Below are 27920 nucleotides of genomic sequence, written 5' to 3' on the forward strand. Positions count from 1 at the left end.
CGTGATGTCACTTCCTGTTCTCGTCTGAGTTGTTGTCATGGCAACTGTATATTTATCACGTGATCCAAGTGCTGACAGCTGACGGGATGATTGGGAAGCTTTTCACTTTTTCCCGATTGCTGCGGTCGCCTGTCACGTCTGGCCCCGCCCCCGGCGACTACATCAAATACAAATCAATACATCTCAAAAATATATACAAAAAAAGGATTTTTTTAAAAACGAAGGAGATTGATCATTCAAAAGAATCAACTACGTGAAACAATATATTTAAAAACTAGTAAGAAGGGAAAAATAAGTACATTTAAAAATATGAATGAGAAAATATAAATGTAAAAATACCGGCGCCCATCTCAGCCGACTTCGGGCGAGAGGCGGCCTACGCCCTGAACCGGTCGCCAGCCAATCACGGGTCGCAGGTAGGCAAACAATCATTGGCACCTACGGGCAATTCAATGAACCGAGCGCGCGTGTTTTTGGAACGTGCGAGGTGAAAAGCCAAGCACGCAGGCCGGGCCGGATTTGAACCCGCAACCTCACAGTTGTGAGATCATTATGTGGCTATTTTCATGTGGAAAAGGGTGAAAAATGTTGGGTGACGAGGGAAAATATTGATTGGAATCGCTCAAGAAATGTGGAAGCGGGAGGGAACAATGTGGGAAAATGTGGAATGTGTCTTGAAGAACGTCTCGTTGGGAATGAACGGGCAATTTGGGGCTGTTCAATTGGAATTGGGGTCGTTTTGGAAAGAGGAAAATGCATGGGAATACGTCCAAGTCAGAATGTCAGAAAACAAACCAGAAGAAGAATGATACAAAATAAGAAGAACATTGGTGTGAATGCTGATTTTCTTTTAGGCAATTTACGAGCTGTAACAGTACCAAAAAAAAGTTGAAAATCCATTGATGAATACGTTTGCGTTACCTTGAATAACTGACTCATAATTTCATATGTTAAAGCCATTGAAAGGATGAATTAAGACTATAAAGACGAGAAACGTGGTTGTCGTGAGGTGGCGGAACCCTTGAGCTCACCTTCGTTTGTTCCTACCCGGAGCACAAAGCGGACGCGCACTAGCCGGTTAACGCTAATACGACAAGCAAAGATGCTAAAGCGTGGCATTGATCGCATAATTCGCCCACTTTGAACCGCGCGCGCATGTGCTACAGGCCGTGGGTGTTGAATTCCACCACCGATGCAGCTAACTAGCATGTGCTTGAAAAGATTGGACTGTCGTCGCTGGTTAGCCGTTAGCACAAGCCGTGAGTTGGGCGGCTAACAGCGAGCCCGTATGTGGATTTGGACTCCAGTGGACTATTTTTTTGTTTGTTTGGGACTCCATTAATGGACTTTGTGATGTTTTTAAAAATGCGCTTTTTCTTTGAACAAACGCACTCCAGTTGGCCGTGTCGCCATGGTAAGTGACGCTGCAGAGGCCCCTCGCGGAGGTGAGCGGATGCTGAACATTCCGGAAGCGTCTACTTTTTGCCATGTCGTCCCCAAGTGGTGCCGCGCGAGAGGCCGCCCCCGCCCCCGCCCCCGCCCCCGCCCCGCTGGCTTCCAAGGCGCTGTCCGAGTCGTTCGCCCGTCTGCGCTACCTGGACACGTCGTTGTTGGTGTGGCAGCAGCAGCAGCAGCAGCGGGCGGCCACCGCTCCGCCGCGTCCGTCCTCCTACCTCAGCCGCAGCCAGTCGGCCTGGTACAGCAGCTACGGGAACAGCGCCGTCGTGGTCCGCGACAAGAGGTGCCTGGAGGAGCACCAGGGACGCTCCCGGGTGTGCGCGCTCATGTAGCGGCGCAACGCGCCCACTAGACCGAGCTACTTCCGAAACCTCTCTTTGTACTGACTAGGGAGAATTGATTCCGAACGGAACAAATATCCACCCTTCCCTGCTCCCGAATCACTAGAGAGGTTTGCTTGAGCCGGCCTGAAAACTTGCCTGGCCTGAGTTTTCTTTTTCGTATGTTAGGATGTGATCGCACACGCGTTGCCATTGACGAAAAACGTCGACGTTGAGAAAGGAGTTACAAGTTACAACTGCCGGTCGTGCAAACCTCTCTTTCCCGGTTCTTTTATTCTGGTCGAGGTAGAACTTCAATGATTAGGCCGGATGAAAAGCTTCACGATTTATTCGAAAATACAAAGTCAAACAATAAGCTCGGTGAAGGTTCAGCGTCCGCGGTGAAGAGACCGCAGAAGTTCTCGTCCGCTTGTTTTCTGGCCCGTCGTGACGTCACGCAGCCGTCGACCAATCCTAGCTCCAGCCTAGTGTTTGGGGTCCGACGTTCCCACCCCGGCACCCAGAGACAGAGCGTGCTCCGCTTTCTTCAACTTTACTACGGAACGTGTTGGCCATTGCTAGAGATGCGTCAGTACGCCCGCCATATTGAATTGAATGTGTCAGTTTTACTTCTATCGAGTGGCGCGCACACACTACCAACGCTCTGAGTTGCCGAAGGTTCCGGGTTGCGGTGAGCGCGCCCGGAGTGAACTTCCCAACGCACCCTATGTTGATCTGGTGTGCGTTCGTTGAGTCGGTGCGAGTAAGTGTAATGCAATTGCATGTTTATTAGGATAGCTGGATGTGTATCTGGAATGGGATGGGGCAAAGAAAAGTGTATGCAGTGTCGTGTACGCGTGCAGCCATTCATTTCGATGTCCGTGCATTGCTTTTGAAGGAACATCGACTATCCCAACATGGCCGCCACGTCAAGTCTTCCAATCTCGGGTCAGAAGGGCTACACACACATCGTTGCCAGGTGTGTTGACGCCAATGAGGGGGTAACTGACTGGCCGGGGCTCGGAATGCTGCAGACGGCCTAGCTAGTAGCTAGCAAGCTAATTGAATAGCAAAGACTTTTTGCCCAGTGAATCTGATACGACAGGAAATGATTTTATGCCGAGATATGCCAAGGGCGTGTTCATACATGTTTTGCTTAACAGTATGGGGCAGAAAAAGTTGACATGCCCTGCAAAAACTCAAAATCTTACCAAGAAAATTGTATTTCTAGTCAAAACTAATTACAATTAGACGCATTACTTAAAAAAAAAAAAAAAAAAAAAAAAAAAAAAGCCAGTGGAGTGTAAAAAAGAAAATACACTTACTTTCTGACAAATCTTTTGTCCACTTGAAATTTCAAGTCGAAATGAGCTTACAATTAAAAATTGAAGTGATGTGTTTTGAGGATTTTGTGTTTTTGCGGTGTGGGTGTTATTTTCAGTTTAAAAAAAAACATTGGCAGTAAGAGGGCGCTTTTATTGCCATAACTACATGTGCTAAATCGAGCTAAATGCTAGTTTACAACAGGACACCTCGGTGTCTTCAATGAACCTCGCACGCATGTTTTGGGGATGCGGGAGGAAAGCGGCCACGCAGGCACGGGGACAACATGCAAACTCCACAAATCCGGCCTCACCTGTGTGGCGTTTGCGTGTTCTCCCCGTACCGGCGTGGCTTTCCTCGCACATCCCAAGTTAGGAGAATGGACAGAGGTATGAATTAGTTATTCATAATAAAAACCTGCTTTTATTTGTGGCGAGGCTAGCCCTATTTTGGGTCTTTTCCAAAATTAGGGTCCCCCCCCCAAAACATACTCAAGGGTACTATAATAGGGTAGATAATGTATATAGTACTCGCTACACATTCCCAGTGTGCGTGATCATCTGGGCGTTGAGTTGCAGCCTACAGCGGTTCCTTGGGAGTGTTGTCAGTTTATATTTGCATGTTTTGACTGTTTCAGTCAATAAATGACAGAGCGCATCTACGACTGCGTGTCTCCTTGCGCACATGCCGGGCATTCCGATGCATCCTTTGCTACGTTTTAATTGACATTTCAAAGACGTGGCAGTGTGGCACCTAGACTTCCAAAATGTGGCTCTCAACACAAGGCAAAAAAAAAAAATCACACAAAACAAAATGAGTTGGGGCACCCGTAGGTCATAAGGTCAACATTTAAGTACTAAATACGGAACATGTTAGGTGTCCTTCGGTTCCTCGAAAGGCACTCCAGAAATCGAAGCTGTTATTAGGGTGGTGCAGTATGGCTGAAAAATGGATCACGAGCCGTACGCAAGGCTGAATCTGGCTATGTATTTTAACTCGTGACGTGACCTTCCCTTCTTGTTTTTTTTACTGTGCACGTTACACAACAGGTTATTTCTAGGTTGCAAAAGATGATGTAACCAAATTTGCTTAGTTGGGCCGTGATAGGTTGAGAGGCCGAGGGTAGCGCTCAAGTCTCGTCCCAGCTTCGCCCGACAAAAAGAGAGATAAATGGAGCCCCGAGGCCTCCCTTTTCTGTCGAGGATTTTCTATCGTGAAAGATACCGATATTGATTTCATGCGCAGACCTAGCTATGTTATTTATGAGCAGGCGAATGAGGGTGGAGACAGCCAGGCAAAGGTCACTTCATGTGTTTATTTATGAAAAGAAAGGAAGTCAGAAAATAAGGATCCCATATCAGTAATTACACCAAATGACTTTTCTTCTTCTGGCTTCTTCTCGTGTGTTGGCGCGTAGCACACGCGTGTAGCACGGAGACTACACAGGAAGCTACTTGACAAGAAGCTACTATACAGGAAGCTACTATACAGTGCTCAACGTACAGCCCGACGGAGTGCATGCATACACATCAAATCACTCTTTTCCTTTTTCTTAGTAAAATACAAAATCAACTAGTAGAGCAACTAAAAACAAACTCGCCCCCGCCCGGCCGCCCATCACACACTAGCCGCCCGGCACGTACGGAAGTCCATCCGTGCCGTCGGATTCGGAATCTGAGTAAGACTCAAATTTGATTACTATTAAAATAATGTACTTTTCAGCTTCACAAATTCAGCATCAAATCGTCTCGTCCCGGTGACTCGCCAGGCCGAAGCCGTCCCCCGACCTCAAGCCGATCACGTTTTGCGGTCAGACGGCGGCTTTGGTCCTGGGCGACCCGAGTGGCGCTTTGACGCCCGACTGGCAGCTGAATGTTCAATTTCTGAAGCTGCAAAGTGCAGTGAATAATTTGATGGTAATAAAAAAAAAAATAATAATAATAATCATCATCATCAGTGTCAGTAATTGTGACAGCACAGATATAATTCCGTACGGGCCCGACCGACCGGAAAACGTCGTCCTCGATGTCACCGCGGTGGGTGAGGGTTGGGGTTGTTCTGACCAAACAACGATGGATTAAGAATGCAAAAATTTAAAAGGCTAAAAACATTCCCTCCCCTCCCCTCGATCCAGAGCGTTTGGAGGGGGCGGGGCTCCCGACAGGAAGTGGTACAGAGTCCATGAAGGAAGTGAGCGAAGTAGTGTTGGTTGAAGGAAGGGGCGGGGCTCGGCCGGCCGGCGACGTCAGAAAGGGTTTTTATTGGCCGAAAGCGTTCGAGAGTCCGTTTCTCAATGAAACACTCTGATGTCCCGCTATCCCTGAACGCACCTTCCGTCAGGCATGTCGATAAGACGTGTGAAATATTTCCGATTCTTTTTTTGATCTTCTGACGGGCCGCCGTGATGCAAAAGTCAAACGCGTCATCCGTCCCAGTTTTTGATTTCCTCCACAAACAAAAAACAAAATTAAAAAAAACAAAAAAAAAAACAAAGACTAGATGCTAAAAAAACAGGTCAGCTTATTTACATACATCAGTGTGTGTGTGTACTTGTGTATATATTTATATATTTATATACGTGTGTGTGTGTGTGTGTGTGTGTGTTCAGTCTGTGTCCGAGGACGAGGACGTTCCCGTCGAGGAGCTGTCGTCGGACGAGGAAGACGAGCTGCCGCTCAAACGACTCGCCCCGCCGCCTGAGGCCCCGCCTCCGGCTTGCTTCTCTGGAAAGAAAAAAACCCAAAACCATTAAGTGACATCACCGAGTAACCCAGTCCCAGCAGCCCCCTCCCCACAATATTGGATATTGTGATTGACTGTAACCTTGTGATGTGAACAATGACAACCATTTTTCTTTGACAGTTTTAATAGTTCAGTTCCGTCGAAATAAAGAAGCTATTGTGCCAAGTCTACCTCTATCGAAATGCACTGTATTATTGAGCAGCTAAGTGTTCAGCCAGTCGTGAAGTTACTCATTTTTTATACTGGAGTCTGTATAGCGCTATTCATTTGTCGTCTGTAATTTCGGCTTGAACATGTTGTGTCGCGACTGGATTTGAGCGCACAAAGCGCTGCGTGACCCTCGCGCCCGGATCGGACGACAACGATTTCCGTCCCCTCGCTGGGCCCATTTGGAACGCCAAAAAACGATTTTGTCACCGCATCCGATACGAGCGCAGTACGGACGCTCATCCGACTTCGACGTCATCCGAAGGCGACAAACGTCACAATTGTTGGACAAAACAGACAGGCCGCAAAAGCGACGGCGACGGACGGAGGAGCACAGAAGAGTCGGCGGCCAAAAGAAGATGCCTCGCAAATGATAAATGGAAGAAAATGTGGGCGGCGCTTGCACAAAATCCTTGAAATCGCCACAAACGCGTCTTGACCAGACCGACGCGAGGGGCCGTCAACTCGTTTGCGCCACGTCCTGCTCCGTGCGCACGCGTGTCACGGAGCAGGACGCTTTTGAATGGGAACGAATACATCAAAAGATCGGATCTGACGAAAAATCGGAATTGGACATCACGCCCTGCGGTGTGAACGGAGCCTAAGAGACCTGGTCACAAGGTCACCTAGTGCTTGACACCCAGTTACAAGTCACCTAGTCTACGACAGCTAGTCATGTAGTTACAAGGTAGCCAGTCCGGGTCAGGTTAGCCCAAGTCATCAAGTCAAGTTCCCTCAGCCGCCTCGTCTAAGTAGCTCGTTGCAGGAAGGGGCGGAGGCGGACTGCCGTGTCGTGTCGTGTGCGTGTTTGTGCACGTGCGACTCACGCATGAGTTTCCTCTGCTTCTTCTGCAGGCAGGACTTGACGTAGCGCTCGAGTTCTCGGAGCGTGGACGGCTTGAGGGTCTCGAAGTCGATCTCAATCTCGTCGGGGTTGGAGTCCCTCAGGGAAGGTTCCCGGGACTGGATGATGTGTACCACGCGGCCCAGCTTCTCTCCGGGCAGCCGGTTGATGTCCAGACTCAGCTGGCGTTTCTCGTCGTACGACATGGGGAGAGAGGACGACTCCTCACCCCCGCCGCCGCCGCCGCCGTCGTCGCCGTTGGCCGAGGCGCCCCCCGCCGCTTTGGCGCCCTTCTTGGCTTGTCTGGGGGACGGAGTGGGTCACTACTACTTGGGCCTTTTTCACTAGTTTCAGACAATGTGACTTTTCTCTCTGTGGTTGCAAGTCTACTGAGGCAAAGCAAAAAGACTTTAGAACAACTTGAAGGGCGAATAAGAAGAAGTAGGAAGAAGTAACGACCTCCGAGAGAAACGGATACAGCGATGCTAAGTATTCGATAGCTAACATGAGGAAGGTTTTATTTCCAATTGGATACCGGCGACCAGCTTCTTCGCATCAAGACTTGTTGTATCATTGTCTCGTTGCATGATGAAAAGCTTCGATGCATTTTTTTCTGTACATTGCCAGACAAAATGGTTTGCCGACCTCCACAGGGCAGGGGTGAAGGTACCACAATCCACGCTTCAAAGACGACTCGGAGAGAAGAACTAGACAGGCCGTAGCACAAGACGCAAAGCGCTCATCGGCAAAACGAATCGGAAGGCCAGATTGGATTTTGCAAAGAAGTACAGAGATGAGTCGCAAAAGGTTTGCGCCAAAGTTTTATAGACTGATGAGACCAAGATCAACCACGAGCAACCTCTAGTGATGGAAAGGCCAAAGTATGGCGGAAGAAAACACACAAGCTCATCTGTGAAGCACGGTGGCGGTCATGTCACGGCTCGGGCTCGCTCGTCTTGACTGATGATGAACTCATGATGTTCGGGGCAGCGGAATGAATTCGGAAGTCTACAAAACCCTTTTGTCTGGCAATTGACAGAAAAATGCATCCAAACTCATCGGGAGAAGCTTCATCGTGCAACAAGACTATGACCCAAAACACAACAAAGGACTTCATCGGGGGCGGGGGGGGGAAAGGTGGAAGGTCTTAGACTGAGCAAGTCAATCACCGGACCTCAACTCAATAGAGCATGCATTTTACATCCTGAAGACAAGACTGAAGGGAGAAACCCCCAGAAACAAAGAAGAACCCAAAGAGAAGAGGCTGCAGTCAAGAAAGGCCTTGGAAAAGCATTTCAAATGAAGAATGCAACAGTCTGGTCAAGTCGATCGGTCGCAGGCTTGATGCAGTTATTGCGTGGAAGAGTTATGCCACCAAACCAGCCATTCATTTTCTTCCGCTTATCCGAGGTCGGGTCGCGGGGGCAGTCGCTTGAGCAGGGACGCCCAGACTTCCCTCTCCCCAGCCACTTCCTCCAGCTCTTGCAGGGGAATCCCAAGGCGTTCCGAGGCCAGCCGGGAGACTTAGTCTCTCCCGCGTGTCCTGGGTCTTCCCCGGGGTCTCCTCCCAGTGGGACGTGCCCGGAACACCTCGCCGGGGTGATCCTAATCAGATGCCCGAGCCACCTCATCCGGCTCCTCTCGATGCGGAGGAGCAGCGGCTCTACTCTGAGATCCTCCCGGATGACCGAGCTTCTCGCCCTCTCTCTCTAAGGGAGAGCCCGGACACCCTGCGCAGGAAACTCAGTTCGGCCGCTCGTATCCGGGATCTCGTTCTTAGGTGAGGGTAGGAACGTAGATCGACCGGTAAATCGAGAGCTTCGCCTTTCGGCTTTGCTCCTTCTTCACCGCAACGGACCGATACGAAGTCCGCATCACTGCGGACGCCGCGCCGATCTCATTCTTCCCCGAGATACTTGAACTCCTCCGCTCGGGGCAGGATCTCATACACGTCCCGGAGAGGGCTCTCCACCCTTTTCCGACCGAGGACCACGGTCTCGGATTCGGAGGGGCTGATTTTCATCGCGGCCGCTTCACACTCTGCTGCGAACGGCTCCGGTGAGAGTCGGAGATCACGGCTCGATGAAGCCAACGGAACCACATCGTCTGCGAAAAGCAGAGATGCAATACTGAGGCCACCAAACCGGACCCCCGCTACGCCTCGAAATTCTGTCCATGAAAGTTAGGAACAGAATCGGTGACAAAGGGCAGCCTTCCTGTCTCCTCCCTCCCTTACTGTATAAAAGGACAGCACTAATAGCAACGTGACAAAGATTTGCCAAAAGTGACCGTCTGTCCAAACGCTGTCTGTTTGGATTGGACCTCGATAGTTCCTAAAATGTCCGTTAGGAAAAACCTTGCGTAGTGATTGCGTAGGGAACGATGACTGACCGACTAACTGCGTTCCTCATGCCTCATTATTCCAGACATTCTAGCCAAAGAGCTCACCTGGCGGCGGTGACGGTGCTGTTGGCCTTGCGCGCCGGCGCCTTCTTCTGATTGGCTGTCTTGGGCTGCTGGGCGGCGGCCTTGGGCTTCTTGTCGTCGTCGGGCTTGGCCTTGGCGGCGGCCTTGTCGGCTTTGTCCTTCTTCTTGTCCTTGTCCTTCTTCTCCTTCTTCTTCTTGGGCTTGCTGACGGGCGCCTGCGACAGGACGGCCAGCTGTTCGTGCACCGCCTTCAGCTGGAGGGAAAAGCTCGTTAGCGTCCCAAACGGGAAGCGGACCCAAACGTGCGCTAGCTCGAGGAGGAGAAAAGTAGAATGTTCTTGACCTGGGATTGGCCGGCAGCACCAACCTGCTCCTGTAGCTCAGCCAATCGCGTGGCGCGCTCCTCCTCCGAGTCAGACGACTCGTCTGAGGAGGAGTTGTTGCTGCTGTCGGACGAGGCCGTGCTTTTACTAACCAATGGCGTCGTGGACGGAACCGACGCCTCCACGCCTTCGTCCGGGATCTTGGCGAAGCGCATCTCGAACACGTCCTGGCGGCAGACGGCGGCCGTCAGCCCAACGGCGGCTACGAGCCCGCTTCGATGGGGACTTTCACAAGGATAATAACGCCAACTAGCATATTTTGGTTATTATTACATACAATGTTGCGCTGCCGCATCGCAGCTCATCGTTCGCCATGCGCTAATCCCTCATTCCGGTCGGGGCTTCCGCGCCACCAAATCTTCATTTTATCGTCGCTATACATTTGAAAGCTTAACGAATACCGAGATACGCACGTGAGGTGCCCACTTGAGATCGCCATCCACATATTGAACACGACTTGATGTACGGCGTCATGTACGAACGTGTACTTGTCTTGAAAGACGGGCCCGGCCTACGAAGCGACGCGGAAGTCGGTGAACGAGGACGTTCGGCCGGCCGTTAACCAGCTTTAGCTTTAGCCGCTGAGCGACGACGTCGCTTGAGGCCGCCGGGCGAGTCGGCTAAGAATTTACCGCGTTTTTGGTTTTTTGCTGTTTGTTTGGCTGTTTCCGGCTTTCCTCTATCCAAACCACCTGTTATGGATTACAACTGGTTCCAACTAGCAGTGGTAGGTTCCATTGAACGAGCTAACGATGTTTACTACGACGCCGCAATAATTGAATATTTGCTCGCGGGTATACCGTTGTGCACCGTGTTTGTTTTGATTGGCGCTCTGTGTGCTTTAACGCAGCAGTTGTTTGATGGTTTACAATGACCTTAACATCTTCGCTCATTTCCTTTAGCCAGTCTGAAGCATTTCGCATTCATTTGGGTGTTTAAAAATACAATGTTGACTTGTCTTTTGTTTTGTGTCGGTTTTACAGTAAACGTCCACTGCGAGCGACAAACAAAGAACAGGGCCTCGTCTCTATTGTAGTCTTTCTTTTCCTCGAAGGTAAACGGTTGAGCGTTTAAAGAGTGTCGTGCGGCGGCGTTCGTACCTGCAGCTTGCGCGCCATGGCCACCACCTCGTGGTCGGGGGGGTTGTACTTGTAGCAGTTGGAGAACATTAACCTGACGTCAGTGGCGAAGCTCTGAGGGTCGCAGTACTCGCCTTTGTCCATCTTTTTCTGAAACGAAACAAAACTCATGCGGCACTTTGCAGCTTTCGAGGTGGACGGCGCAGAAGCCAAATCCAAATTGAAATCAGGAATCATTGAAACAAAAAAGCCTGATCTTCATCATTCCATCTCACGCGTCACTACTTCTACGGGATCGCGTAATTGCACTCTTCAATGTCGACAAAAGGAGGCCCGGGCGGCGGCAAAACGGAAGCTCGGGGTACGTTCGGATATATTCAAGCCGACGTCCGAACTCTTACTCCGAGAGCGAGCGCGTGCTCCCTTTCTTTGAATTTACGTACGGCCCGAGCGCTGCGCTCCGACCGACCTCCGACGACGCGCCGTGGTGTGCATTTGCCAAGGCGCCCCGGGTCGGCGGCGGCCGAGTGGCGCGGGTACAAATGAACGTTTGAGGCAGAAAACGGCAAACGTCGCATAACGACGTCGTGCCCGAGCGAGCACCCGAGACGTGTCGTCGTCTCCCCGCCAAAAACGCAAAACCCGAGAGATTGACGGTAGCCGACGCTACTCCGTGCTAATTCGAACTGCCGTCAAATTTGTGGCTCCTTTATTACGATGGTGACACAATAACAAAAGCATAAATAAACGTTACGTCAGCGTGCGCCCACCGGGTCCCTAAGCGGCAACATTTCGGATCACGTAGGGGAGAAACGTGGCAAAGGTGGCAGCTTTGGTGAAGTCAAATGAAGGAAATGGTTGTTTCCTCACCAAACTGGCCTTTGAAGGATTCCAAAACTTTCGCAATATATAAAGTGTCAGCAAGCTAAGTGAACGCATTTCTATCAAGCACGACGACGCGGCACGTACGAGGGCTCGAACCTATTTGTCGATCGATCGACTCGGCCGCCGCGCAACGACGCTGGTCTTTTGCGGCCGACGAATCGTCTCTCACGTGTTTCAGCGGGCGCCGCCTCGAGCGTGTGGCGATATCGGACCGGGATCCTCAAACATAATACAGTGGTTGTCCAGGAATTTGTCTATAAACACGGGAGTGGCGCACTTCCTTGTATGAGATGCTGTCACACAAATCGATCAACTGAGCGCGAAAGTGGAATTTCTTTGGCTTTGAAAGTCCGAACGCCGTTTACCCTGACGGTGCTGAGGTCCATGGGGTGTTTGATGATGTCGTGGTAGTCGTGCAGCTCCAGGGCCTCGGCGTCGACGGGCTTGTAGAAGGGCCAAGCGTAGGCGGCGTGCTTTTTGGACAGCATCTCCTTCAGGATGGCGTCGCAGTGCTTCATCTGTTCGCCCGGCTTGCCCGCCTTCCTGCCGCCGCCCGCCCCGCCGCCGATGGCCGGCGCCGCGCCCCCTCCGCCCCCCGCATCGCCGGCCGCCGCATCTTCGCCCGTCTCCCGCCGCGCTTTGGCGGGCCGGGCGGCGGCTTCGCGGCGGGCCGAGGCCAGCTTTGCCGGTTTGATGTCCTGCGCCGTGGGCGAGTCGGCGCGGCCCGCCGAGATGGCCGACGTGGTGGGCGTGGTGGTGTCGGCTTTCCGCTTGACGCCCTTTTTCTGTTGGCACACCGAACAGGCTTTTAGCATCTCACGCGGGAGTTTTCCTGGCTGAAATTCGGGCACGTTCTGACCATTGGCAGTGGAGCACATGCCAATGGTCAGCGCGCCCCCACTCAAGTACAACTAAACCACCGTATCGAAATGAGTTGAAATCTTTTGCACCCTTAATAATATGAATAATAATCATCAGAATAACGCATTTCACTTGTAGTCATACATGCAAACACCAAAGGCGTGAAAAACAACAACAACAAGAAGAAGATTGTAGGCGGGGCCTGGGGGCATCCTCCGGGCCCCCTCAGAAACCTTTCTTGACTTGAACATAAATGAAGCCATCTGGAAGACTCTGAAGACGGACGGCAATAAGGAACACAAAATCTTCATGCAGAAAAACTCAAGTCCAAATTTAAGATTCAAATGAAGTTTGCCTGATTTCTTTGCTTTTTTAGTTTGGGCCTCCAACTTGCGGCAGGCCCATCTCCGCCTGCGCCCGATGCCAGCTTCAAGCTGTGCCACATGAATAGTAGCTTCCTCCTCTTTACGCGCTCTCATTCTGGAAAACAATTGACTCCAATCATTTCCAACTTCTAAGGCTAATCCCAAATATCGAGTACAATATTTTTCTGCTTCGATTGGCCATTTCTGAATTTGAAGTGAGTTCATTCTGCGTTGTGACAAAATCTCTAACATCGCTCCGTCGCTTAATACATTTCAACTAATGAGATCGTTGGAGCCGCGTTTCCTAATTAACAAAAGCCGTACGAGCGGATCAGCTCTCGTCGCCGATGTTACGTGCGCTCGGCGGCACCTCGGCGCAACGCATACGACGCCGGCTGATCTGATGAGCAACAAAGTAAGGGGGCGCCCGCTCCAGAGGTGGGCCGACAAGCCGAACATTGGGCTCCAGTGAGGATGCTGTAATGTGACTCAAGTCAAAAGTCAAAAGTAGTAACGGTAAAAAGTATACAGTGAAATTATTACTCAAGTACGGAGTAACTTCTGATTTTCTTTAACCACATCAATAAAAAAAAGTCAATATGAATATGCAAATTCTGACGTTGCTGTGTGTGTGTGTACGCACAGTCAAAACTACAACAACACAAGCGAGCTGAAATACATACGACAATACATGAAAGTTGTTGCTTTTGTTCGGCGAAATGTAAACGAGAGTAGCGCGCCGTTGCCGATCAGCGGGGCCCAATACACGATGTCGTGTCACGTGACTTTCTTGTGTCGTTCGACTGGTGAACGAGACTTAAAAGTCACGAGCGCTTCAATTGGATTGGCGCAAACAGCGCCCGATGCGGAAGTCGAAGTCGTCGTCGCCCGCGCGAAATATAGTTGATAAGCAATAATTGATCAATCAAAGTAGCGAGCGACATTTAAATCACCGTAACGGAGTAAACGTACAGTTGCGTATAAACAGCAGAAGCGGCGGAGGTTTTTTTCTGGTCTCATCAAGTACCGCCAGCGTTCAAGGAGTAGGAAAAAAGCCGGAGCTCCACGATTCACGGAAAGGGCCTCTTTTGACCAATTTCCTCTGCTTTGCATGCGGGAAGAATGCATGAGACGAGCGCAAACCCTTTTTCACGCCACTGTATATAGCGCTTTTCGAGACATTTTACAATTTCATGCATTATTCATTCACAACTGGTGGTGCTAAGCTCCTAGCGTCGCTGCAGTCTGACGGAAGGGCGGCTGCCATTCTGCGCCTACGGCCCCGAACGTCCGACCGCGGTCGCTCGTGGGCAACGCGGGGTTAAGTGTCGCCACTCGACAACTGCGCAGCGGGGGTCCTTCTGCGTCGACCGACAGAAAGGCAGGAACACCCGTCCGTCCCTTTGGGAACGGTCGGGCAGGGGGCCGCCCCCGCCCGCCCCTCCGTACATCGCTTGGGTGTTTCTTCACTAATAGGTTCCATGGACACGCCGTCGGCTTGAATTGCTTGCACTGGGACAAGTCGCGGTCACACGGACACGGACGGACTCGCAGGTTCTCACAGGTGCCGAGACACCCACCGCGCCGCTGCCTCGCTCATTTCCCGCATCCTGTCGTGCGCCCTTTTTGCGTTCCCTCGCCGGGTGTCCCTGCACAATTTGACAAATATCGAGACTTGTCTCACTATTGTTCTGCCCTCGTCCGTTTGCCCGACCGGTGTTGAATTCTGGGTAACGTCGTCACGATGCCCGTTTGTGCCGCTGTCGTGATCTTACATAGAAAACCCGACACCTTTAAGTTCATCCCCAAACAGACTTGATTTAGCATTTTTGAGGGCAAGGAACATTCGGAGTTGGCTCAGACGCGCTTACCTTGACCACGGGCTGCGCGGACGGCATCATGGCGGCCGGCGGCTGCTGCGCGGGGGGCGTGGCCTGGACATTTGTGGGCGTGGCGGAAATAACGGCCGTCTGGGAGGGGGAGGGGTAGGAGGCGGGGGGCGACACCGAAGACTCCGCCTGCTGACTCACTGACACGCAAACAACAACAATAACAATTCGTCCTTGAGTAAAAACGAAGTCATTTCAGTATTTAATTTTTAATTGCTGTGCCAAGAGCAGAGGTCGGTGGCGGGGGGTCGGGGGGCACGTACCTGTGGTGGGCGCAGCAGGAAGCTGTTTGCTCTTGTTCTTGCCTTTGGGGGCGGGCGGGAGCAGCGCCACTTCCTCCTGAGGCATCTGCGCCACCTTCTGAAGGAAGATCTTCTCCAGCGCCTGCGCCATCAGCACGATGTCGTCCGTCGGCTGCACGCGCACATAGCAACAACAACGGGTCAACTATGATCTCTGACGACTCACGTGTGGTGTTGACAGGTGGCAAAGGTTTACACACTCAGTACTTCAGTCGAGAGCAGATATCGGTGTTTGGGGGGAAAAAGGACAAGAAAATCAACGAAATACACGACAAAAGAATTGGTGAAAAAAAAAGCGTGCACGCTGAGCACGCGGGCTACACGCTTTATTTGTCCTTCGCAGCCATAGCATGTTCAACTGTGAGAGTAAGAGTCCCACATACAAGACAGACAAAACGGGTCTTTTGTTTCATATTGTGATATATGCCATACATTTCCCTTGTTTTTTTGGCTTGCAGCCACGGTTTGCTCATTTTTGGTTTCGACGGAGAATTTTCAGTGCTATTTTTCCTTTTTTAAAGGCTCCACTGAAGGCAAAAGGTGCCTTGCTTATTTGCAGGGCTCGCACTCCAGACCTGCAACGAGCGCTCGGGTATTTGGAGTACTTCCGGTATAAAAACGCCTGAGGAATTTTCTCTGCCTCGGGGAACCGTTTATTTGATTGTGACGCACGGGCATTAATGTGGCACAATGCGCCGGCGTCACGTACGCGCGGAGGCTGGGCGAGGGAGGCTTTCGATTCCGCAATGCATGCGCTGCAATTTGTTTTTCGCAATTCAGTATCACCTCCTGGCCACTGTGAGGCACTGTGCGCACGGTTCCCGTCGAACGGCGGCTGCCTCAGCAGCAGCGTGCAGCCGGCGCCTTCTACCTTGAAATCTCATTTTGGATTCCCCTGGAAATCCAAAAGACACTCCAAGCACGATACGCAATTCCAACAGGAAAAGCGGCCGTCCCGGAGGTGTACGCGGCCCTTTCGGAGTCATTGAAGTCGACAGAAAGAGCGAGTGACCTCGACGTACGTAACTGCCACGAGTGGGGGGTTGCTGTCAGATGTTGCGCAGACTCCGGCCTTCCACGGACGCTACACTGGGAGGGAGCGACATTTATTTGGACTTTTAGGTCTAATATTTAGCTTGGGCTCTGGTACAAGTCCTCTCGAGAGGGGTCGGACTCTCTTCCACGGTGAGAGGCGCCGAGCGGGTGCGGGTATACTTATTGCTCGACGCCTGTACGTCGGGGTTCGCCCCGGCGGACGAGAGGGTAGCCTCCCTCCGCCTTCGGGCGGGGGGGCGGGTCCTGACTGTTGTTTGTACCTATGCGCCAAACAGCAGTTCAGAGTACCCACCCTTTTTGGAGTCCTCGGAGGGGGTCGCCGGAGAGCGCTCCCGCTGGGGACTCCATCGTTCCGCCGGGGGACCTCAATGCTCACGTGGGCAACGACAGTGAGACCTGGAAGGGCGCGATTGGGAGGAACGGCCCCCCCGATCAGAACCCGAGCGCTGTTCCGTTATTGGACTTCTGCGCTCATCACGGATCGTCCATAACGAACACCGCGCCTCCCGGGTGAGGTGTTCCGGGGACGACCCAGGTCACGCCGAAGAGGTAACTACGTCTTTCGGCCGGCTGGATGAAGGGAAGTCTGGGCGTCCCTGCCCCCGCGACCCCACCTCGGAGAAGCGCTGGAAAATGGATGTTGAGCAATGTGGCCAACGTCTTGACAGACGCAATAAATGAACCGCCGGGTTTCGCTATCGGCTTGTCTCACAACGCCGCAAACGTGCAACTTCACAAATAATAATAGTAACGCTAAGAAGTAAAGAAAGATTGTTGATGTACACTTACAGCTTTCGACTTTTGTATGCCATATGAACAAATAAGTTATTACAATTTTGAAGAGGAAGTACAATTTAAGTTGACATGCAATTGACCTTTTCAGTGTTTATAAGCAACTGACAATATGTTTTACTTTTGTACTCCATATATTAGGTTATGTGCACATTTGTCAGATGTTTTATTGCTTCAAACGTGTTATGACATTACATATTTCTACATGGCATCAAAAGTACGGACCCAGTTATTTGTGTATTTGTACTTCTTCCCGAATCGGTATCAGAACATTTCAAAGAAGAATCGAATGGCAGCCTAAAGTTCTGAACAACGCCCGGCCCCAGTGGTGGAGTGGCCAACGTGCGCGTTTGGTGTGGTAGCGCGCACCTTGTTGTAGATATAGCAGTTGGTGAACATGGTGTTGAAGTCCTGCATGGCCTCACTGGCGCTCCAGTAGTAGTTGTTCTCCAGACGCTTTTTGATGGTGCCCATGTCCATGGGGTTCTTGATCACCTTATGGTAGTCCTGCACGCAGGCACGCACACGAGAACACACTTAGCCTAGCCCCTCGCGCTCCCGGTCGCCGCGGCGCCCGAGCGCGACTCACCGCCAGGCACAGCTTGATGGCGTCCACGGGCTGGTAGAACGGCCACGCGAACTGGTGCTTCCACAACGTCTTCACCACCACGTTCTGCATGTACTGCAGCTGGTTCGTCTTCCTACGAACGCAGCAACGGCTCAGGTGATCGGTCTTCCTCCAGACACACTCAATCACCAATCATGCCAACAAGTCAGCTAATAACAAATACTAGCGGTGTAACGATTCATTTGTTATATCCAAGTATCGATTTATATGTATATAAGTTAGCCTTGCGGAAGAAAATATATCGATTTAAATCGTTGAAAAGGTAATTAATCGATTGTATCAATACTAGGAATGAACGCAGGGCAGATTTTTTTTAGGTAGGCGCGCGCGTGTGCGTGCGTGTGTGTATTTCCAAGAAATACACGCCGGCAATTCCTTTGACTTCCCTTTACAACGCCACTTCTTGGTCTCTTTTCTTCCTCGTGTCCCGTTCTACACCGCACGTCTCGTCACGCCACCCCATAATGACACCGCCGGACGCGTGCGTGCGTGTTGTTTTTAAAGCACTTTTGGTGATGTCCGTCTGTCTGGCGGACGGCAGATGAGAAGGCGGCGAGCGAGAACTTATCAATGACGATGCGCGTGTGCGTCTCGCAGCGCACGTCGTGCATTTTGAGGCCTTTCGGGCTCGCGAGCTTAGCTTACCTCCCTAGCCGCTAACGTCGAGAAGAGACGTGTTCGTGATCAGCACATCGCTCACCAGATGAGCGTGAAGTGTTGCGAACGTGGTCGTCGTGTGAAAATGCCGCCGAAGACACATTTGTAGCTTTCGAAAGAGCGAGAGGACGGCGCGAGGAGCGGGGAACTTTGTGTGGACGAGCAACAACGCCGACCACTGGACGCCGTTTCAGGCAAAGAGCAGCTTTGCTCATCATTTAGCCCCTCGCTGGTGTATTATTAGCATTCTTCCCAAAAGATTTGTAAAACGACACTCATTAGTATTTGGTGGTTTTGAAGAGGAATCCTCAAAGCTTTTGGGTCCACCTCGGGACTCCTTACAGTGGAGACATTCCTCCAAGCCAAATCATTCTAACGCCAATGAAATGGCCCAACGACTAAAATCATATCAATAACCAACTTGCTGTTCCACTTTGTTTTATAGCAAAGCAATACAAATACATCGGGAAAATCTCTCTATTTAATGAGCAGAATTAGTTTTGACTCGATTCCCTAAGAAGAAAGAAGAGAAATTGAGAAATGTCACCGACAGTCCGGTATGCAGTTGTGTTTTTGGGATGAATTTGTGGCAAACCGATTTGCAGCCGCTGAATCATTTCGGATCTTCGAAACGAACCAATATCGTGCTTGAATCGGCACCCACCGATCGTGCTAAGAATCGAATCGTTGCTCAAACAAATCCTTACACCCCCAGCGAATACAAAATGTCAGCTGACACACCCACGGGAGACGATTGTTCACCCTGGAGACGCGACACGCACGCACACACACACACAAACGTCTTCCTGGTGATCTTTTGAGATCGGAAATCGGTCCGATGTCAGCAAAAAAAAAAAGTAGTATCGGATGGGACTGGGTCTGGCCGCTCTTATACAAGAGGTCCGTTCCGTGCGGGGCTCCGGCACCGCGTGATCACAACAGCAGCTTGCTAAGATGCTAACATAGTAGCAAGCAACTTTATGTCATGCTTTAAAGGTATCATTTGCATTGAATATTTGAGATTATTTTTCAAATGTCTTTTTATTGAAATCTAATCAAATGTAGACTATGCTTATGTTTAAGTTAACCAGTGGTTATGTTGCAATCTAAATATACATTGTGTCATTGGTTATTTTTCAGGTTTTCCGAATGCATTTATTTTACTATTATTAAAGTTACTTTATGTAACCTATTGTTTAAGAATAAACGGGTCACTTACTGTTACTGAGTATTATTCTCCGAGTAAAAGAACTTCCTGACGCGTTTTCTCACATTCAATACGACAAAATGAGTCAATTATGTACGATGATTGCTGATATCGGCCAAAATTCAAGGCTGCAATATCGGCATTGGATCGGAAGTGGAAAAGTTGGACGGCGACATCCCCACTTGCTGTGGCCACGCGGTCGCTCACAGGAAGCCATTGTGACCACGCGGTCACTTCCTGTGGTCGCAGGGGCGTCTACACGAGACGAGACGCGGGCCCATCGGCGCTCGCTTACCTGCCGGGCTTGGTCGGGTTGGTGACCTCGGGCGGCAGCGGGTTGCTGAGGGCGGGGGGGCTGGGCGGGGCAGCCTCGGGGGCGTCCGACATGGTGGCCGACGGCGGCGGCGACGCGCTAATGCGGCGTGGGAAGGCAGCGTCTGACCGCGAGGTGGAAATTGGAAAAAGGCCCTCTGTGTTACGAGGGTGCGTGCGTGTGCGCGTCAGTTGCGTCGCTTCTTCAGCTGGACGTTTCCCTCCAGGAGACAAACTCCCATCGTACGACCTGGCAAACGCACATAAAACGATGCACGTTAGCGATCACGTCATAACACTTTTGCCGTTATTTGGGGAAAAAGTGACATCCGACTCTCGGGTTCACTCAACAGAACACGACTTGGTTACGACCGAACGAATGCACGGCTAGTCGCCGATGGCGTCGCGGTACATTCGCCTGACTTTGATGCGGGCGGCGTGGGTTCAGTTCCCACTCAGTGACGCTGTAAATGCGGGTCCAGGCGCTCGTCCGTCTCTATGTGCCTCCCCGCGACCCGTTCAGGGGTAGTCGGCCGGGCCGGGCCGGGCCGGGCCGGGCTCCGGCCCCCCCGCGACCCTGAACGGGATGAGCGGTGTTGAGAATGGCTTATTGGATGCTAATCGATCGTTCGTTTCGAGAGCGTGTGTAAATGAGCCAAATCGTCCAAACGTCAGCCTCGCCAGTAACTACTCCCAGTTTTCTGTCGTCCTAGCTGCACAATTCATCCAATTTGAATATCATGACTCAATGAACCCGATCGTCTGCAACATTTACACTTCAAATGCCGGCGCCGCTACATATCTGATCAAGCATTTTCTCGTCCAGTAGTCAGCCAACCGCCAAGGGGCGAACACATGCTTAAGTCTTCATTAAAAAGGTCGCATGGCCACACAATCCATTCCCCCCCCCCCCAGCCCCCAACTGTTTTATACATAATAGAGGTCCAAATGGGCGTCCGCCTCTCAGTTCCGAGGACCCGGGTTCGATCCCCGGCCCCGCCCGTGTGGAGTTTGCATGTTGTCCCCTTGCCTGCGTGGCTTTTCTCCGGGCACGCCGCTTTCCTCCCGCATTCCCAAAAACATGCGTGCGAGGTTCATTGAAGACTCTAAATTGCCCCTAGGTGTGACTGTGAGTGCAAACGGTTCTTTGTTTGTATGTGCCCTGCGATTGGCTGGCGACCGGTTGAGGGCGTACCCCGCCTCCTGGCCGATGATAGCTGGGATAGGCTCCGGCACGCCCGCGACCCGCGTGAGGAGAAGCGCAGCAGAAAATGGATGGATGGATAGAGGTCCAAATGAGCGTGAGCTCGTGTGTCCTCGGACTCCAGTTGAGTCTGTATATGCTACCCTTGGGTCAAATTCTTCATAACCGCAATGTTGACTATCATAGCGGTGCAGATGACACAGTTATATGTCTCCAGATGATCGCAGCTAAATGAGGTGTAAATAACTGGGTGAGCCAAAACTTTCTTCAACCACGACAAAACTGAGATCATATAAAGAAAAGAGGATTGCTGTTAGTAACTACCTGGAGTCACTCTCGCTAAAAACCAAAGACCAAGTCCGAAATCTCGGCGCAGTCATATCAAATCAATCACGAAAACAGCCTTCTAGCAGCTGAAGAACAATTCCAGAGTGAAGGCTTGCATGTGCCAAGCAAACCAGGAGAAGCTCATCCATGCTTTTATCGCAAGTAGACTTGACTATTGTAACAGTCTTCTGACTGGAATCCCGCAAAAGAGCTGCAGCTCGGGTTCAGACCAGAACACATTACTCCAGTTCTAATGTGTCTACACTGGCTCGCATTTAGCTTTAGAATAGACTTCAAAGTTGTGCTGCTCCTCTACAAATCACTAATGGTTTAGGCCCTTAATACCTGAAGGGCATGCTAGTGGATTATAAACCCAGCAGGGCTCCGAGATCTGCAGACTCAGATCAGATAACGGAGAAAAGGGAGTCGGGGGGGGGAAGCAGTTTTTAGCTGCTATGCTGCACGCAAATGGAATAAGTAGCCGACCAAAGTCAGGTCAGCCCAGGTGTCAATGTCTTTAAGTCCAGGTTTTTTCCTCACATGCTTTTCAGAGCATTTCCGCTTTTAAATGATCGTTCTTGCACTGTACCCTCTTTTTATTTTATTTTTCTCGAAAGGCTTTGAATCGTGTAAAGCACATCGTGTATGAAATGCACAATATAAATACATTTGCTCTGCTTCGACCCGGTCGAAGTTTAACATCTACGCGCTTCGTCAATTAAATGCAAAAGACGATAAACGCAGAAGGCTTGCAAAACGACCCGATCAGATTTGGAGAAAGTTTGTAATTATTCAAGTAGCTGCCCCCACTTAGCGGTTCCAAAATCATCTGAGTGACAACTTGGTTGCGTCTTGCTCAAAGCTGAAACTTTGCATCACCTGCCAAACTCACAAACCAGTTGAGAAACAAACGGCTTCCATTTCACAGAGGATGGTTTCGTAAAATAAACTTTCACACACTGCTGGGAGTGCCTTTCTGGGTTTGGAGCCAGCCAGCTCCCTGTGCACCTGCCACAAGTCATGCAAATACACTGCATAGGGCTGGCCAATTCCAATTCTAATTACATTTTAATAATCACAATGACTTTGGATTTATATTGAAATCACAACGAATAATTATTCATTGAATTCGTATTTGACTGACAAAACTCAACTTTAAATATAACTTAACAATATAATAATAATAATAATAATAATAATATGACCAGAAACTAATTTCGTAACAAGTCAAATAATATACTTAAAAATAGAAATAAAAAACAATAACTACAGCCGAGGCTAAAAAAACACTTGGCTCACCTGGGGTGCCTGTATTGTCGACTATATACTAACGAGGCTTTACACGATCAGGATTTTGGGGCCGATCACAGAGTTAAAAAACAAAACGAGAATCGATCACAAGGTGGAGCAATGCGTCTATTCAAATGACTCGTTCATTTATTGTATATACAAAATATATTGTCAAGTCATCTATGCTAATCAGTCAGGTCAAACCAACATGGCAGAAATAATGGGTGCTAACTTGCTGTCATTAAATTACTTTATTGTAATTAAATTAATTCACCCACATCGAAGCGGCATGTTTAGGTCCAACCGTTCATGCTAGCACTAGCTTGCTAGGCTACATTACGCTTTGTTGCCCGCTCGCGAGCCGTATCGTATTAAAAGTGCGTGAACGTACCTCAAGCGAGCCTTGAATTCAAGTCGAATTCAAATATAGTGTACACGACGGCGACGCGGAGTCAATGTCTTTTGTGGAGCCGATCAATCGGCGAATGACGACAACGCCGATCAGCGTAAAATGCTAATTATCGGCCGATACCGATCGGATCGGTGTAAAGTCTACTATGTACAGTATTAGCAAATAAAAAATAATGTTGGTAATCCTAATTGACCTAAAACAGGAACACTTTTGTCTGATTTCAGACAGTCAGGGGGAAACATTTTTTATACATAGCCAGGACTGTATCTGCTGTTCCTGCTGTGTGTGCTTTGGCCTCTAGGGGGCAGTGTGGTGCGATGCATGCAGCAAGCAAGAAAAAAAAAAGTAGTAAATTAAAACTCGTTTTTTTTTTTACAGATTAGGACGAATATATGCCTGTGAGTATTGTTATATTGTCTGTCTATTTGTATTGTTTATTTTTTTTAATCCCTCCAATGAGCTGTTAGCTAGCTTGTTTCCATTGACTGTTAGCATAAACTGGCGATGTCTAAAACCATCTGTGTCTTGTATTTAAATATACAATGTGCGCAATTCATTTTCTTATGCGTTTAGTTAGACAGTAAACTCCACCTGGCAGGGTGCGTTTACAACGCAGGAACTTGGAACAACCCGCGCTTGCTGCACAGTCATTGTTTTTGTTCAATTCTAACGTTTTTATGTTCGTGAGAAGCCAAAATCGAAATCCCGATGAAATTTCCCTTACAGTACACTAAACTACACTACATGAATCCTTGGTTTATCGCAGGGGTTACGTTCTGGACCACTCGTGCAATAAGTGAAGTACACTTAGTACTCATCAAATATTTGGGGGGATTATTTATACACATTTTAAAGATGGATGAACTTCCCCAGACTCTTATTAATCTTCCACACGCCGATTAACCTCTACCATACTCGTCACTTTCTATACTCTTAAACAAAAACATACAGTAATTGACAGTAGTATTGTACACCATGTATATTGTAGTCGTGTGGTTGAATCTTTTTTTGGTTTTTTTTGTTTTTGCAGTTTTGATGTTTTAGGCTAGGAAGCACATTATTTTACCACCCCAAAAAACACAGCAAACATCCAAAATACCACAAAATGGCAAATTATGTGCAATATGAATATTTAAAAAATAAAAAAAATCAATTCAGCAAAACACTGAATCCACGATAGGTGAACCGCGATCGAGTGAGGGAACACTGTATATAAAAGCACACGTGTTGTGTTTTTCGAGAACACTAAAGTCGACTTCTAATGCTGAAGCTGGTGACGTCGTCGTGACGGAACACTTTCACAACGTCCTCTCTTTGACTTCCCCCACGTGACACATCGCGCCTCCCCTGAGAGTTGCGGGCCGACAATCCGACGCTAAACGAATTCCGCTTCACGACGATGATAAGAGCGCCCCGCGCCCCCCGGCCAAGGGAAAGAACGCGAGGCCCGGCCGACAACGTATCGTCAATAGCTCGTCATGAGCGAACCAATTAGAGCAAAGCTTATTTACATGTCGCATATCAATGCCTAAATAAGCGAGCGCTCGCTGGCAAAAGTCACTCTGTGGGCTGATGAGAGCCAAAATTAGAGAGGAGGGAAAGGGAATAACGTCCGTTGTTTGGACTTCCTTATTACATTCTGGAAGCACATATTTATTCAATTAGCTCTTTGTAAAGTTTCAATTATGGGCTCACTTTTTTGTCATTTATTCTTTTTGCCATCCAAACTGTTTCCATAATCCCTCCATCCACCCATTTTCCGTAGCGTTCTCCTCACTCGGACGGCGGGCGCGCCGTCGCCAATCCCATCCGACTGCGGGCGAGAGGCGGGGCACACCCTGCACTGGTCGCCAGCCAATCGCGGGGCACACCGAAACAACGGCGCCTTCACACTTGGATGTGAGGCCCAATTTGAACCTGCAACCTCACAAGTGAGGCACCGTGCAGCCCTGTTTAAATACCGTTTGTTTGAAAGCAGTGCAATTAAAAAAAATAAAAAAAAGATGCTTTCCCTAACATAATGAAGAACTGATTCATGATCCTGATGACCTTATCATCAAAATAATCACGATTGTCATTTTGGTCATAATCGTGCCGCCCGAGGTGCAACGAAATCATTTTAATTATGGATTAGTCTGTTGATTATTTTTTTCAATTAATCGACAAACGATGAAAAACATTTTAACTTCTATCCCTTTATTCAAAAACAGGAGACTATTTCAAATTGACAGTGCAGACAATGCACAAACATTATTTGATGATGATTCAGATTACCGATTTGGGCCGTAACATCCGTCAGAAAATCGGCAAAAAGTATACACGAACGTAATCTGTCTGCTGTCACGGAGGACGACGACCGAAATGGGAGCCGATTTCCTGTTGAGAGGCTGAAATCTCAGCATTTGGATAAATGTGAAGTTGAAAAACATGTCAAACCAATGAATTGAGTATCAACATAGTGAATTTCATCATCGGCTAGTTGCTGATTCATCGATTCATTATTGCACCTGTAGTTGCAATCCTACATCTAACACACTAGGCCTTGAGTACGGGATGATTTAGGGCAAATCTATGCCACCGACGTATAGTGGCAGGCAGAACAATTCAGTGTTCTTCCACTAGATGGCAGCCGCGTATTCATCCTACAGAATTGTGGCAAAATGTTCAATTAAAAAGGCCCACCTTTCACATTTGTGAGTAAATTGAGCAGAGATCATCATTATTTCTGGGTTTTATACTTTTGGGACATTGCTGCCTGGTGGCACGCTGTGACAATTAAAATGTGAACCTTGATGCAACAGAGGCTGTGAAACAATGTAGTCTCGTCACTGAGAGGTAACATTACATTCTTGTACGCGAGTACCCAAGGAAATTCTTGTCCACTCTTAATAGCAACATGAGAAGTTTCTCAAAAATGACAGCGTGTCAAAATGCTGACTTTGATAGTTCTTCAAATGTCCACTAAAAATCCTTTTGTAGTGATTAGGGAGGAAGGAATGAGCGCGATCGCAGTCATTCGCGACTCCCCAATCACGAGAAATAAGTGCACGCTAGCACTCAGCAGACAGACTCGCATAATCCAAGCCGATGCAAGTGCAACACAGCGATCAAGTCAGAAGCACACAAGCGTGCTTTTCTTCCCGTCGTACTTGACCACGAGCTAAAAGTCGCCAGACAACGCTTAAAACTTTTCATTTTGCACACAAAAAGTCTTCTAACACTAATACTCCACTATACTCTAGCACAAGTAGTTGACTAATACTCAAGTAAAATAGTACACACAATTGAGTACATTCTGGTACTCAGGAGGCGGCGCGGGCCAGCTTTCGCGAAGTCCCAAATTCAAAACCGCGGAAACTTTTTATCACCTGTACGAGCCGATTTTTTTGGAGTCATCAAAGAAAGAGCAGGGCTAACACCGGCTAACATCAGTCGGCTCGTTTCCGCTCTCAAGTGACAGGAGCAGCTCCTCATTTGCTCAGAAATACCAACTTACTGTTGGACGACATTTTCTGTTTACATTTACTAGTGTACTTCTGGAGCACGTTCGGTGGGGGAGTTCTTGACCCAAACATTTCCGAATAATACATTTGAAAGCTGTAATTGCGGCACTGTGATACCGTGAAAGTACAATATTTCAGCTCACTGTTATCATCCCGTCCGAATGTGGTAGCGACCCCCGTGTCTACTCAAGAGACAAAACTCCCATCGTGCGAGCTGACATTAAATACCACACACAAAAGCTTGCTATGCTTTTCTGCCGGTTGTGTTCAATTGCAAGCTGGAAGTACAATCTTGACTTGGCGTCATGCTAAACAACATCTCATTTTAATTGCACAAAAAGCCCTGGGTGACTTTTAAGTGTACATGTAACGACTGCACTGTTTTTATTATAAAAAAGAAAAAAAAAGAAAAAAAAAAAAAAAAAGTATTTTTCAAGATGGTAAAACAAATAGTGCAGTTAAGAGAAAAGAAAATGTTGCCTTTGATGGCAGCATCAACAGTTTGTGTTTGTCACCCCCGGAAGCGAAACAAGGTGTCCAAAATGAAAGCGTGCGGAAAAGCCAAAGCAAAAGTCAACTAGCCTGTGGTCAAGGCTTGACGCTGGCTGCCCATTTGCAGTTGTTGCATGCTGACGACGACGGCGACGGCGGCGGCGGCGGCGGCTAACGCACAAGCTAACGGCCGACAAACTCCGCAAATCCCCGCAACGAGCCCGCCGGCCGCCTCGCCTCGCACACGAAGCCCTTTCGGGCCGCCGACGTCAGCGCAAACGTGGCCCCACGATGAAAGCGGCTCGCGGGGCTCCACATTTGCTCGCAAGCCAGCGAAGCGACGCTGCAAAAGCAAAACGCAAAAAGCAAAAAGATGGCGGGCAAGCCGACGAGCCAAGTAGCAGCTAGCACGGGCAAAAAGCTTCGATTTTAAGCACGTCGCTCGGACGTGGAATTCGCTTTTAGAAGCGCATGCGACTGCTTGTTAACAGACGAACACACGCGGATCCAGCTGGCCGTGAAATCGAACATCTCATCTTGTGTTCGCCGCTGGCTGTGCTAATTAGCACGTTAGCATGTTAGCTGAGCTTTGTCTGAAGGCGCCGAGCGAGCGGCCAAGGCAGGACAGCCTCCCCGACACGCAGCGACACTTTGCGGCCGGGCCGAGCCCGACCGGCCGCCGACCCCACCGCCACGGTGCGCGCGGACGTGTTTACTTTGGGCTTCGGTCCTCCGGAGAGTCCAACGGCGGCCTCCGCTCACTTTGCGAGATGATTTCAATTTAGCCAAGTAGCATAATAGATGAGTTATCAGCTGTCCGCTTTACGCGCAGCCGTAGTGACTAGTCGCGTCATCGCTGTTGTTGTGTCCCGATTGGCTGTCCGTGTAGCCGAGGCGCCGCGATTGGCCCGAGCGCTATCCGCGGTATCGGGATTTGTGATTGGAGGACGAGGCG

The 27920-nt window shown here is 49.5% G+C and overlaps 2 protein-coding genes across 6 annotated transcripts; one reads left to right on the plus strand and one right to left on the minus strand.

Moving 5' to 3' along the window:
- The first annotated feature begins 221 nt into the window (after window positions 1–221).
- On the plus strand, window positions 222–5770 carry LOC133475691 (putative uncharacterized protein BRD3OS). The gene is made up of 3 exons (XM_061768927.1): window positions 222–2541; window positions 2677–2757; window positions 5710–5770. The coding sequence occupies exon 1, from the start codon at window positions 1488–1490 to the stop codon at window positions 1788–1790; it is 303 nt and encodes a 100-aa protein (XP_061624911.1). The 5' UTR covers window positions 222–1487; the 3' UTR covers window positions 1791–2541; window positions 2677–2757; window positions 5710–5770.
- Window positions 4402–27837, minus strand: LOC133475661 (bromodomain-containing protein 3-like). Of its 5 annotated transcripts, none has more exons than XM_061768859.1 (13): window positions 27682–27837; window positions 19721–19987; window positions 17523–17634; window positions 17303–17440; window positions 15047–15197; window positions 14766–14923; window positions 14475–14543; window positions 12034–12453; window positions 10805–10933; window positions 9689–9871; window positions 9343–9575; window positions 6878–7197; window positions 4402–5824 (listed from the first exon to the last, which is right to left on the minus strand). In XM_061768859.1, exons 2-13 carry the CDS (start codon window positions 19810–19812, stop codon window positions 5706–5708), a joined length of 2124 nt encoding a protein of 707 aa, XP_061624843.1. In that variant the 5' UTR covers window positions 19813–19987; window positions 27682–27837; the 3' UTR covers window positions 4402–5705. The 5 variants fall into 5 exon arrangements, with proteins under 5 accessions (XP_061624843.1, XP_061624842.1, XP_061624845.1 ...); XM_061768858.1 differs by having other exon boundaries at window positions 9665–9871; XM_061768861.1 differs by lacking the exon at window positions 14475–14543.
- Between the last annotated feature and the right edge of the window lie 83 nt (window positions 27838–27920).

The sequence above is a fragment of the Phyllopteryx taeniolatus genome, chromosome 3, assembly GCF_024500385.1.
Source record: "Phyllopteryx taeniolatus isolate TA_2022b chromosome 3, UOR_Ptae_1.2, whole genome shotgun sequence".
In the NCBI taxonomy this organism is placed as follows: domain Eukaryota; kingdom Metazoa; phylum Chordata; class Actinopteri; order Syngnathiformes; family Syngnathidae; genus Phyllopteryx; species Phyllopteryx taeniolatus.